The 14,987-nt window shown below is 42.8% G+C and overlaps 1 protein-coding gene across 2 annotated transcripts in view; it reads right to left on the reverse strand.

The window, feature by feature from the left end:
- ADAMTS12 (ADAM metallopeptidase with thrombospondin type 1 motif 12) overlaps positions 1 to 14,987 on the reverse strand; it is a 2,873,463-nt gene that overhangs the window by 1,845,091 nt on the left and 1,013,385 nt on the right. For both annotated transcript variants that reach the window (XM_078677277.1, XM_078677276.1), the window contains one exon: positions 8,504 to 8,700. In XM_078677277.1, the coding sequence (XP_078533403.1) occupies positions 8,504 to 8,700 (197 nt within the window). The remainder of the gene's footprint in view (positions 1 to 8,503; positions 8,701 to 14,987) is intronic.

Genomic DNA, 14,987 nt, shown 5'->3' on the forward strand with positions numbered 1-14,987 from the left:
TGCACTGAACCCAATCCCCTTGGCTGTGTGATGTTACTGGATGTGTGCTGCGAGCGGTTTCATTGCTGTTGCAAAACAGTAGAGGGGATAATGAGCACCCACGCAAGATACCAAATGGCGTTGATATAAGCAAAATACACACAATTGATGGACTGAATGCAGAACAAATCAAAACATTCACCCCCAGTCAAGAGATCTGGGTTAATTCATCATTCTTTTGCTCACCATACCACCCCAGTTTAGACCTGGCCATATGCAAATCAGTGTTGACCCTGGGCCTCATGGGAACAGTCCAACCCGAACTGCCAAGCCAGGTCCTCCCTGGACCGGAAACAAGCATCCTAAGACTGGTTTCAGGGTTTCACCCCTCTTCAGCCAGGATAGCTTGATTCTAGTGGCACAGTGAGCCCGGGTCCCACGTCTGGGCATACCCGGCGCACTTAGGGCGAGAAAGCAAAATACACACAATCGGTGGACGGAATGCAGAACAAATCAAAACATTCACTCCCAGTCAGGAGATCTGGGTTAAATCCATCATTCTTTTGCTCACCATGCCATCCCAGTCCATTTACCCTCGCTCGAGCCATCGGCTGAGTATATAGCAGACGAATAAGATTAATAAACAGCGGGCTAAATCCCATTCAACCCAGGATGGCAAACAAGTACTCTCACTCCAAAGTGTTAAACGCCTTTGTTGCGTCTAGAAATACAGTGGCTGCTTGCACTTCGGAGTGTAAGTAATGCAGTGCTGAGAATAGAATTATCAGGTTGTGAGAAGTAGATCTACTAGGGATAAACCCAGATTGATCTGGGCGAACGATCAGCTGGGCTGATGCCGAGCCACGATCATCTTCGCCAATATTTTCGTATCCGGGTTTATAAATCAGTTTCCAGCTTTCCAGGTTTTAACAGGGTGATTATCAACGCATTGATGGTGGTAGAATACCTGACTGCGAGCCTCGCCATAAAGTTCGTATGAATGCGGCGCCAGATCTTCAACATACGTTTTATAAAAAGTGATCGTTAGACCATTAGATTCAGGGGCCTTGTTCAACGGTAAACTCTTGATGACCTGAGCTACCTCCTCCACCATGAAGGGGAAGTCCAGACACTCCCTACGTCTTGGACCCAGCCAGAGCAGCCCTAGGGAATGGAGAAATGGCAACAGCCCCTCTGGGCTAGAACCCTCTGTAGTGGTGTATAGGTCAGAATAAAAACGGGAGAACTCATCTAGGATAACTCTCTGGCCTCTAATTATAGACTGGTGTGCACCTTTTAGCTCTGTTACATAGGCCTTGGACCGTGGTGGGCGAATCATCCCCGCTAAAGTTCTCCCCGGCCGATCTCCCTTCCCGTATCTCCTGGCCTACGCATGTTTGCCCATAAATTTTACTTCACGGTTTGCCTCTTCTTCAAATGCAAGCAGTTTCTTCTTCAATGTGGCTAGTACTTTGGGTTTGTCTAAGGAATAAAACTGTGTTTCTAGATCTTTGATCTGAGTTTCCAGAGAAGTGAGAGTCCCTCGAATGGCCTTCAGTACCCCGGCTTGTCAGGCTACGCAGTTACCCCTTATGACTGTCTTAAAAGCTTTCAATTAGGAAGCCACAGTATCAACTGATCCAGTTTCTGCCTCCTCTGATTTCTTCCTTAAATGCCTCGTCTAAGAGGGCGTCTTGCGGTAGCCGCCACGTAAACATCCGGGGAACGCTGTTTGAGAGTGCAAGGAGCATAAGACTCGGCGCGTGGTCTGATAGAGACCGAGGAAGATGCAAGACCTCTCTGGATCACACAGCCACATCACGGGACATCAACCAGAAGTCCAGCCTTGAACTTGAAAGTCAGGTGAGTACGTCTCCAGATGTCCACAAGGTCCCCGTCAGAGAGTATGGCCTTTAATGCATCAATAGCTGCCAGGTGCAGCGATATAGGCTCCTCTTTCCGATCTAGGTCCTAATCTAGGATGGCACTGAAGTCCCCCTCCACAAATAATGATTGTAACAGTTCATCGCCAGCACCTTAGCCCATATATCTTTTAAAAAACCAGGGGAGTCAACATTGGGACCATATACCGCAACCAGTACAACTGGAATCCCACACAGGGTGCCCAGTATTATGACATATCTACCCTCTGCGTCAGTTAGTAGGTCACCTTCCTTCCAATCCAGACCCCGTCTAATCAACACAGCCTCCCCCCTGGAGTAATTTGAATAAATGCAGGAGAAATGGAGCCCCATCTGCTGTGCTTCAGTCTGGGAGAAGATGGAGCACTGAGATTTGTCTCCTGTAACATGCATATGTCAATGTGATGTCCAAGCAAATAGGAGTGAACTAACCTGGATTTCCTGCCCTCATTCAACCCTTGGACGTTCCAAGTTAAAAAATGTAAACTGGTCATAGGACATCTATCACAATAAGATATAGAGGGCCAGTGAAAGCGAAACATGATACCATAAGTGGTTGCACACATGATGAGAATCGGAAACGAAAAGCAATGACCTGACAAACAACATAACATCATACCCCCTCCACCCCTCCACCCACTCCAAATCCCCAATCAGATTGTAAAATACCCCGCCCAAACATCGTAATGAATGCAGCAAGTGGGAGCTCTCCCATGGGGGTGCAGTACCTTCGGCGTACTACCCTGCCAACACAGGGTGGTCAAGAAAACTGCGGAGAGCCGTACTCAAATAACAAACAGTGTGAAATAAAACCAAATACATCAACCAGCAAATCGGGATCATATTCAGGCTGCATATTCCAAAACAACGAGAATCCCAATAACCCAACCCCATCTTAGTCCACTGTAAGCAGCCTGGCTCAGACATAAGAGAGTGTGAGTGAGGGCCAACCTCTGCAACAAAAGGGACCGAACACATCAAACCGTAAAAAGAAACCCCTCATCCCCACCTAGGGAAACACATACAATCCCGTTTTCAACACCAGGTGTAGCAGCCCTATTTAGAGAGATAACTGAGTTGTAATTCCTTCAGTCAATGTCACTCAAACAGTCCGCAGCTGAGTCTGCAGCTTTGGGTGGTTGCTTAGATCTCTTCCCACCAATGTGTTAAACACACTTCAGAGTGGATTTGGCATCCATGAAAAAATTTGCAGATCCGCCATGAGTGACTTTTTTTTTTTTTTTTTTTTTTTTTATTTCTTTATTTCGGCCAACGGCCATAAAAGACACACATAAATACATTCATTTAACTCATACATTTAGAACATAATACATGTGTAAGATCAATTAAAACAATAATTACAATAATAAGGTGTAAAGTTAATTCTCACCAATTAAATCAAGGACATAGTTCATTCAGCAGGCAAATACAGTTTTAACAGCAGAATTCACTATTTAAAATCTATCCATCTTCAAAGTACCTGTCCCATTTTCTTTCGGATAATAAAAACTGAATGAAGAAACCTACTGATACTGAATACGATAAACTGTGCAGTATTAGTTTTTAGGATCCTGTATGCTATATAACAAGATCTAGTGCCTAAAAGAGCACACATTGGTTTGAGCCATTTTTTCCGAGCTTTCTGGTATGCTTTGCATATGAATAACATATGCACCTCATTCTCCTTACATATATCTGAGCACATAGGGCATCTCTCACTTATATTATTAGGACAATCCAGTTTTTTATTTGTCCAACGCTCAGTATTAGATTTCAGCATGAGGTTGCCATACCTGAACTTCAGGAAGAGAGTCTTAGCAAGGGGAGGCTCTATTTCGTCCAAAAACGATTCAAAACATGGTTCAGTTTTAAAGGTTAAAAAATGATTGGTTAGGGTGCCGGTTCTACTATCATGAATATATCTGTCATTCATGAAACACCAGTATGCTCTTTTTACTGTATTTTTGGCAAGAGCTGGTAAATTCTCTGGGTTTTGAGTGACTTTTAATTTGGCGGAGTACAAAAGTGAGTAGGGAACCTGAGCTTGCATAAAGATACACTTGGCAGGTAGGAACTCCCGCAGCGCCGCTTGTACGGCAGGTGTAAAATCCGGGTAAAATGAAATAGTGTTACCTTTATGGGTGATGGTCCCCTTACCTCGGGCTAGGCCCAGGATAGATTGCAACTTCTTTTTAATTTATTATAGAGCAACATGTGAGTTATCGCCACTAGACTTAGTTGGAGCATAATAGCAACTCCACACCACTCCAATATGGCGGTTCCCTTGATCAGGATTTCACGTCATCCAAGATGGCCCCCACTAAATACCGGTTTCCCTCCTATGACTTTAGCAGTCAACCTAGAGTTTCCCGCCAATTCAAGCTGAGCCACTTCCAGTATTTAAACAGGTCCACAATCCTTCCCAGTACCTCCCGATCCCGGCAGAAGTGGGTAGGTCAGAGGGCCTATTGCTGATTCGGCAAACATGAGTACCTTGTGTCCGATAAGGCTGTGCTTCTCGGGGTACACTTTGCCCAGAGCCTTTGCAATTCACCTTAATGTTAGGGGTTTTCTTAGTTACTTTGCAACATGCAAGCTCATCTAAAGTTAGTTTGGTTTTCATTATGCACAGTTTACCGAAACGACAAGAGTTTTTGTACACCTAGCGGGGACCCATTATCTATGCACTTGTTGTACCACACCAAACAACCTTTGGTGCCCCCGCAACAGACCAAATGTTTCTAGACTATTGTAACCTGACATGTGGCATTTAAACAAATATCTGTCCAGACAGGACACACACAACTTTTAGCAAACAAGCTCTACACCCAGCTCATGTCTATTTGACCACCATATGATCTGGGCGAGTACGTTTACTTAACATATATTAATGGCTGCCTCTCGTTTACTGTTGATAGTGTTAAACAACTCCCTCACTGCTCCATATACGTAATCATGTACCAACAACATCTTACCTGTTGTGCTCTAATGTACTTTTCTTTTAACCTACAACCCACACAGTACATAGGGAAATTCCTTGTGTGATACCTGCGGGCTATTGATGAAGTAAACATGAGAAACCCGACTGGGGTGAGTTCATAATTTCTTTCTGCAACCAGTGTGTTGTTCCACCATACGTGCCTGTGTAATTTCCACTATAAAAGGTATGTGAGTGTCACCCACATGGCACTCACATTGTGTATGTTTTTAGACTTCACCACTGTGTGCTGTGAGCTTGTCACACAGGTTACACAAGCGCTTTGTTTATACTGAAGTCTCAGATCTTAATATTTGTTTTGATTCCTTCATCAGGTTGGTCATGTTCTATCAGGTACTACACAGAGTATGTGTTAGGCTGGTATAAAGAAGTAGTTTACACCATATAACCACCCGTGTGTAGATAGATTTGATTTTTATAAGGTCCTGACGAATCACAACCAGATTGATGGACTACTAGGCGAGAAACATGCTGACCACACAATAGAGCACCCTACCTAAGACATAACCTCAGACATGCGCTGTTGTCTCTTTTAATCAGGTTGGAAGACCTATTGATCAAAATTGTTTTCGTTGGTACTTCCAAACCTGTTTTAAACTTCCTTCAGGTGACACACCTCCACTCACTCATCTACACTGGTTAGGCTCCTCACCCACACGGCACCAAACGGCAATTTGGAATAAAAGATCTCCGCCATAGAGCCCCTCATAGGGAGCCCATCAGGTATTGCAGCACCGACCTGACGAGGAGCAACCCTATGATGAAGCATGACACCCAGCCAGGTGTTAGGCCCCCAAATTCCAAGAGGAGGAATCCCCGTCCTCCTACATCTCATGACCATACAAAACCAGTTCCCCTAGTTTTCCCTTGTCTCATAATTCGGAACAGCATACTTTCTGTATCTTTACCATCCCAGAAGTACAAGGACTTTTTATGTGGCTGACTCGAGGTGGATGAAGATGCAGAGGTCGTGAGTAACCCTGAGACAAACAGCTGGTGTGGTTATGATCATGATGGACAAGAATTATGTGTTCCACAATTTGTTGGCATTTGATAGGTTTAAAGTTGTTGTTTTCCATGGTATAGGAGGAATGTAGAATTGCAGAGAACTGGGAGACACCGCACACACAAGGCGATAACCTTGTAGATTATGCGTGCGTGAGCAAAGTAAGAACATGAAATGAAATGAAATGAAATGAAATGAAATGAAATGAAATTAGATTTATAAAGCGCATGGCTGCCCGAGAGCGTCCCAGCGCTAACAGAAAATAGAACAAAAAGCCAACTGAGGAAAAAACCAATAATTAGGGGTCCTTGGGAAAAAGAATAGTTTTAAGTGCTTTTCGAAACTTAAGATGACAAGGTTCTGCACGGATCCAGTTGGGGAGAGAATTCCAACTTTTTGCTGCATTTACAGAAAAACGGCGACCCCCTGTGCGTGCCTTCCTAACTCTGGCATATGGCCATCTGACATATGGCCAGATGTTTTGACTAAAAAGCCTGGTAGCTGGGCTTGGTTTATCTAATGAGCAACCACCCCGCCAAGTGCCACGTCTGAGTGGTTATTAGCACACCAAGGTGGGGCCTAACCCCAAACATTACAACCCCCTTCCTTTACATCACCTCGTAGTATAGAATTTTCTGTTGTTTTGAATATTTGCTGCAGCCTCTGTATCTAAAGATTTGCCTTGACCATATTATTACAGGAAGCCATGTATATTTTCAATTCCAGTACAGATTTTTCTCCTGCCATTGCTTTAGTAATTTGGGGCCAGATGTAGGTAATCTCAATTTACCTATTCTTAAATACCGAATCATACCGATTCGGTATTTAAGAATAGGTAAATGGGATGTAGGTAATTTTTTGTTAAAAATTACCGAATCGGTAGGTTTCGGTAATTACCAAATCGGTATTTACCGATTCGGTAATTGCCATTCATTCCTATGGGCCTGAAGGCCCATAGGAATGAATGGCAATTACCGAATCGGTAAATACCGATTCGGTGAAAGGGGGAAAACATTGAAGGGTAGCAGGGTGTCACTTTGACACCCTGTTTCAACCCTCAATTGTGTATGGGTGCACATGTGGCACATGTGGCACACATACATGCCCTAAGGGCATGTATTACTGCCACATCGCAGTGTTGGAAAAGCAAAAAAAATGCTTTTTCAAAGGTTTTCATTATTTACCACCAACTTGTAGTTGGTGTTAAACAACGAATCCTTAACTGAGGAATGCACCAACTTGAGTGCTCCCTACATCCTGGATTCGGTAATTTACCGAATCGGTATGTTAAGAATTCAGGGCCCGATGTAGGTAACCAAATACCGGTCAGTAATGCCCGGAAATACCGTATTTGGTGTTTGAGATGTAGGGGGCCTAAAATTTACCGAATCGGTAAATTTACCGATTCGGTAAATTTACCGATTCAGTAAAATACCGAATCGGTAAATTTACTGAATCGGTAAATCTAGATGTAGGTGGCACTGAAAACAGTGCGACAGGCCCTTAAGAATTTGTTATTTACCACCAAATACTATTTTGTGGTAAATAACTAATTCCTGTGTACATGCACATCTGTGCACGTACACCTGGACCATGTGACACACATATATGCCCTTAGGGCATGTATGTGTGCCACATGGCACACAAGCCAGAATCAGGGGTGAAACAGGGTGTCAAAGTGACACCCTGTCCCCCTTGACAATTCGGTAATTTTACCGAATCGGTATTTACCGATTCGGTAATTGACATTGATTCCTAGGCCCATAGGAATCAATGGCAATTACCGAATTGGTAAATACCGATTCGGTAATTACCGAATCATACCGATTCAGTAAAAAATACCGAATTATTTCCTACATCTCATTTACCGAATCTAGAATATCGAATCGGTAAAATTCTGTATTCTAGAGTCGGTAAATAAGATTTACCTACATCGGGCCCGTAGTATTTTAACGGATCCTTAAATTACCGATTCGGTAAAATACTGAATCCTAAAAAAATGCCACCTACATCTAAAAAGCCCAATACCGGTCGGTAACGGACGAAATTTGGTAATTTCGGTCTTTACCGACCGGTATTGGGCGACCTACATCTGGCCCAGTATGTTTAAACTGCAAACATTTTCTTTTCTGTTTAATGTGAAAGTAGCCATGCTTTCAGCCATATCTACTAGGTTACAAAATCTGCTGAACATTACAATGCAGGCATGTTTCCCGTTACCCACATCTATGACCAATAAGTAGGAGGGCAAACTATTTTTAAGGGAGTTTGTAAAATTGCCTTTCTGCTTGTTGGTCACTGCTTGATTCAAATATGTAGTGGCTGAATTAGAACCCACACTAGTTAAACACATGAAAGCAGACATCATGAAGCTGCAATCGAGTAAACATGAACATTTGCATTAGAGCGAGCAGCATGGGTGCTATAGGTCTTAATGTAAGCAAGGGAAAGGGTTTAGATAGTTAAGGATAGCTATTATTGGGGTACAGCGGGCCTCTCACTCCTGTGGCTTCCAGTGCTCCTGCACCTGCTGCACTACAGATGGCTACACTCTGCACATGTATTGGGATATGTGTTTGTCGTGTTGGATTCACTTACCATATTTAAAATGGTGAAGATATAAGCTTCCACATTCTCACTTCCATGATATTCTATCATTTTTGTATCAGCCACCACCAGCGTCTCCACCCATCTTTCTTTGCTGACGGAGCGCTGGGAGAGCTTCCGGCTTCTCACATTTGTCTTTTCAAATGTTTCTCTTTGTCGTTTTTGTTCCCGAAAAACATTAACTCTGTCTAAATAAAAGAAGATAAAGCACAGGAACAATTGGTTAGAAGTCAGCTTTTAGCATTCTTATCTAATTTGGTTATTTATTTAAGGAACATGATCGATAAAGGAAACGTTCAGACACGTTTAAATCGTTTCAAAAAAGGCATACACGTTCTCCTTACAAAAACCTAAAGAATATCTTACAATGTTACAAAGATTTAGTAAAACTGGAATCAATTCAATTCAATTCAATTCATAAAGCTTTTATTCGATTTGTACATACAAATCATACAAGCATAATAAAATACACAGTTAAAACTTTGAAAATCGACATATAAACATATATAAGAAAGGAGGTAGGAAGCTATACAAAGGGTAGTGGGCAACAATTGAAAAAGTAATCTTGCAAGTTTTTAGATCAACAAACTATTAACATATACAAAACACTCAAAAAATGGACAGACAGGAAATCAATAAAGATTGCTCAATAGACATTTCCTGGCAGCTGTACATATCATTTAAATAATCATAACACACTGTGGTCATCAACCAATAGGAATAACCTTAATTAAAAGAATTGTTATAAAATTTAAAGGCTCATATATACAGACAGGAATGTAAGAAGAAAAATAGCAGCATAATACAATTCCTGGCAGCTGTATTAAATAACATAGGTACAGACAGGTAAGCATAAAGAATATTACAGTACTATACTTTTCCTGGCAGCTGTACACTTCAAGATAAAAGTGGCCAAAAAAAAGCAAATCTCCTCATTCTCTAAAGAGGATAAAAGTAGCAGTGCTGTTTCAGTAGTACGAATATTATATTTTTTAAAAATTGGTTTGAGGTATTTTAACCTGAAAGAATGAAAAAATTTACAAAAAAGTAAAAAGTGACAACTACTTTGGCGAGAGGTACTATCACACGGGCAAGGTGACTCTGATCTGGCTCTTGCATTAGGAAATGCAACCAAGTGGTGGACAATACCCAATCTAACACGTGTCAAGACATACTGATGAGTGGGACGAGTCACAAACCCCAAATAAGGTTGGAACCCCGGAATTAGATTCAGATTTTTATAGAATTTCACAGTAGTAAGATCATCAGAAATTCTATTTCGTTCTGCCTTTTGAAAATTTAGAAATGTTGTCTTAATTTCTTTTTTTGAAATAGAGACAACCTCTTCTGGCTCAAGATACACATCAATATTAAAAAGAAGGAGATACCAGTGATGGATGTATCTCAACCACTGTATTCGTGAAGAATGGTGCAAGCCTATACAATCAAGGATAATATCCTGAGTGAATCGAGTCTCCGGCTTAGCCCAAATAGAACGCCACAATAAAAGTGGCCGGACTGCTGCTAAGTCGGAGATGAACTCGACCCCGACTTCTTCATGAATCAGTTGAACAGAGGCAGAGGGAGGAACACATAACAGCCTCCTTAGAAACTTGTTTTCCTCCATTTGCATGGGTATAGCCTTGCTGTGGCCCCATACGCCTGCCCCGTACAGTGCTGAGGAGACGCAACAAACATTGTATATGTGCATCATATCTAAAATGCTTCGTGAGCCAAGTTTAGAGGCAAATCGAAAAATACTGCTAGTAGACCGCAGCATTTTTAGCCTAACTGAATCAAATTCAGAGGTCCAAGCCCCACTATCATTATATGTGATACCTAGATAACAGAAGGATTTGACATGAGTCAATTTTTCTTTATCCAGGAAAAAGGAATGTTTAGACTGCTTTACTGCCTGGCCACATGACATGACATATGTCTTAGCTTTATTCACTCGAAGCCTCCGGCCTTGAATAAACTGCATAAATTTGTCAATTAAACGCTGGAGGCCAATTTGTGTTCGAGATAAGAGTACCGCGTCATCCGCATAAAGTAACAACGGGACGGGTTTGCCACTGATCAGGGGGGCATCTGCTGGGATGTCCACCAAGGAACGGTCGACATCGTTGATAAAAAGAGAAAATAAAAGCGGGGCCAAAACGCATCCCTGGCGTATGCCCCGAGATACTTTAAAGAACGGGGTACATTCGCCTAGGGTACCATAGCGGACTTTACAGGAGAGTTTTTCATAAAGTCTGGCTAAGAAGTGAACGATTTCCCTCGGTGCCCCGGCATCGAGCAAAACCTCCCAAAGAATAGCGTGGTTAACCAAATCAAATGCGCTACTCAAATCAGCAAAACATAAAAAAAGGTTACCATTTTTCGCCACAGTGTATTTATTAATTAAAAGGTCCAAATTAACACATTGCTCCAATGTGCCCAAACCTTTCCGGAAGCCATATTGGACTCTAGTTAAAATATTGGAATCAGTTGCCCAATCTTCTAGCCTTTTGAGCAAAATCCTACTCATTACTTTTACAGAGGCGTCCAATAATGAAATTGGCCGATAGTTGGAGGCCTCTGATTTGTTACCTTTCTTATGTAAAGGGACGATAACCGATTGACCCCATGTAGGAGGGAAATCAGTTTCTGCCGCACAGTTAAAAATCCTCGCCAAGATGGGAGCCCACAACACTGGTTCATCTTTGTATAAATCAAGCGGGACCCCATCAGGGCCGGGGGCCTTGCCTCCCTTACTAATGGAAATTCCCTCGTGGCTTTCCTCTAATGTTATACCCAGCGGGAGGGGTAACCAGGGGGTAGACTCAGGTGACAATGGCGCAAGGGATAACCCTTCTGGATTAAAGATGTTTGAGAAGTGACTAACCCAATCACTGCATGCCACATGGGATGTTAATTCTGGTACATCTTCTTTATTGAGAAAAGAGCTGTTAATTGTATCCCAATAAAGTTTACTATTTTTGGTCTCGGCTGCTTCCTTCAGCTTTTCCCACGCTTCAGACTGCAGTACCTTTTTCCTATTGATAACTGCTGTTCTGTATCTGGTCCTGAAATATTGTATGTCCTCTTTAGCGCGTGGTTTAGTACCTAAAGCTTTCTTTAAGTCTCTAAGGGCGATTATACAGGTTTTATCGAACCACCCCCGCTTTAGACCACTATTGGATGACCGGACCTTAGAAAAAATGCCATCAATGATGCTATTCATAGAGACAAAATGGACTAGTAAGCAACCTGGGTCACAATCATTGTCCAGACAAGAACTGATTTGGTTCTTACATCTGGTAACGACCTCCTTCTGCTTAACCTTAGAATTTGAACCAGTCCATTTAATCCTTAGGCCCTTCGGTCTTATGGGCACTAAGTTAATAGAGCATTTTTCACCTGGATCTATCGTAGTACCATGCCCTAGGAGGGTTACACGAATGCTATTATGGTCACTGAGACTTTCTTCTTGTACATGCAAATTGGTATAGTCTCCACTGCTAGATATAAGGATATGATCTATGAATGACCCTGCATTTCTTCCTGTAAATGTAGGACATGATATTGCCTGATTATTTATATTACAGTTTAGCAGGGTTAGGTCTAGAGTGATTAACATATTATTTAATATAGTGCCATAACTACAATGTTGGAAGTGAGGCGAATCCACCCTCGTTCCCCTCCCCCCCCATTGACTACTCATAGCCACTCCAAAGCCACACATATTCCCATTAAGCAAATTGCAAGGCTGCAGATTAAAATCCCCTGCCCAAACAACCTCAGCCTTTCTTTTCGAAAAACCCATGGCTTTAACAATTTCCTTTTCTAAAGGCGGTAGGATATCTCCTCTGGTGGCGTCAAAAATGTTGTTGTAGAAATTTACTACAACTAAATCAATGCTCTTCTTACACTCCACCCTTATTACTTGACTGTGAGTCCCAACTGTCGTGCTACTTTTAACCGTACAATCGTGCAACTTGGTGGACAAAAGCATCAAAAGACCCCCTTAGCCCTGCCCGAGCTAGATTTAGTCGCTTTAAGGCAGTGGGATGCGTACCCTTCAATATTAATAAGGTCCAGACACCACGTTTCCTGCAACAAAATTAGGTCAAAACCCTCCTCAATAAAACTAGACCAGAAGGGCGTACCTATTTTACTGGCTAAGCCAGCGATGTTCCAGGAAATAAATGAAAGTCCTGCTGGTTTACCAGGATCACCAGTCCTCAACTCTGGCTCTATCAAGCGTGGCAGGATTAAATCATCTACCCCGAGGTTGGCAGCTAAACCCAATCTAGGGGTAACAGTAGCTGTACATCCACCAAGACTGTCCCCACTTCCTGTATACATAAGGGATGTGGGCGATAACTTTATTGGGAATACATGTGGTGTGATGGAAGAAGTAGCCGATGGGACGCATTCCATATCTAGTTTAGACGTAGAGATGTTTAAGTCTAGTTCTTTAGTAGGGCTAAGTCAATCTACCTCATCCAACACAGCGTATCTGTTAGGATGGGCAAATTGTGGGTACGAGAGATCTTGGGAAGAGGGTAAGTCCTGCCATGGTTGATGCCAATGAGGTTTAACTGGTTGTAGGGGCTGGCGAGGTAGTTGCCACTGATGGGCAGGCTGGTATGAGGGTGGTGGAAAATGAGGTGGTGGTGGAAAATGAAAAGGTAATTGCCAGTGAGGATTAACCTGGTGTGGGGGAAAAAAAGGAACATGTGATGGCTGCTGCTGAAAACTGGCGTGGTGTGGAAGGAATGACGGAAGATGCGGTGGTTGCTGCCAAGGTTTAGTGGTATGATGCAAAGGATACACAGATCCTCTATTACTTAAACTAGTAAAACTCGGTGGGTTTGGTCTTGAAGGCGCCGGTAGAAAATAAGACAGAGGGAGTGGATTGATTTGTGTAGCAGGACCACTATTGGGGGCATTACATATGTAACTAGCTGCCCCTACATCCCTAAAATTAACTGTAATTACATCCCCAACAATTGTTTTCTTGCTTCTGCCCACCCAGTCCCCTCTACGCACGGTAAGAATTTCACCGTTCATATTATTAGGTAAGGGTTTATGTAGATGGAGCCACTGAGCACATTTATTTCTTAGCTCAACAAAGGTTTCTTTCACTCCCTCCTTCAGTGGGGGGACAGCTGTCAGCACAACCACAAAAGGAGAGACTTCTGGTGGCAGGTTAATTGACCTAAAACGTGCCTGCTTTGATTTAGAGCCATCAATCTTGTGTGCAGGGGGAGGTACTAAAAGGGTGTTAGTTTTACCTACATCATCTTTAACTTGAGATGTAATAGTTTGGTTAGTAGCAACAGAGTGTTGGTGAATCAAAGTAGAACCCACAGCCTTCGGGGTCGATGAAGCTGTGGATTGAACATGATTATTCCCTGTTTGCGACACATGAGTTGAAACTGAATTCCCGGGAGCAATAATAACCTGTGCATTATTTGATGCATCTTTAGAGAGTTGGACGCAAGATAAACATTTAGAAACTGCTTCTATAGACCCTTGTGGCTGAACAGACCCTTGCCCGTTCGTCTTATTTGGCCACTTCGAATGCATTAAAGACGTGAGCCTATCAAGTTTTGAAATTAAGGGCTTGATTTGTGCTGCTATTGTGGCTTCAAGATCCAATTTAAGATCTGTTACCATATTTTGAACCCAACAAGGTATACCTGGCGCCAATTGCGGGGTAGGTGATATCAAATTGTGGTTCCTAGCTGCAACTTTTGCTTTGTTTTTACAATTAATTTGATCTTTTGGAGGTACCGTAACCCTCCCCCCTGATTTTAGAAGTATAGGTGCCGTTTCCATATCAACTAACCCACCCAGGCTCGGATCCGCTTTGCTAGATGATTGACAGGCTTCTAAATCTGGAGTAGTCTCCAGATCAACAAAAGACGGATCTGAGTCGGAAAGTGCAACTGATAAATCAACAGCATTTGGTACAGTCGGAGCACTACTAGAAGGAACAGTTAAAGGCAAAGAACAATTGTTAGATAACTGCTGGGCGGGCGATTTGGCGTTAGCAAGAGAGCCCAAAGACGAGCGCTTAGCGTTCGCCAGATCCATGGAAACTCTTTTTTCCAATAAAACAATGCTTTTATCAATAGTCTCATTCACCCGTGAAATAAAAAGGTCTATAGGTCCGGTCACCTGTGCTACAGCCGTAGCTTTTTTAGTACAACTTCTAGTTCTGTTGCGCATAGCCGACATCTGTGGCGCAAGGACAGTAAAAGATGATGATGATATAGTTAAAAAAGGCGGCCACTGATGATACGATACACAAAGACACAGTTCCGCCTACCTTGACAAATAGGTGGTTTAGGCGAGATGAGGCAAGGGTTCAGGGCCTGGGCCGTCCTCTGCCGTCCTTGAACGGCCTTAAACGGCCCGCTCTTTGCCCGGTCTTCGCCCCGAGCTGCGTCCCGCGCTGCGGGAGAACACACCCTATTTATGG

Source organism: Lissotriton helveticus, chromosome 2_1 (genome assembly GCF_964261635.1).
Source record: "Lissotriton helveticus chromosome 2_1, aLisHel1.1, whole genome shotgun sequence".
In the NCBI taxonomy this organism is placed as follows: Eukaryota; Metazoa; Chordata; class Amphibia; order Caudata; family Salamandridae; genus Lissotriton; species Lissotriton helveticus.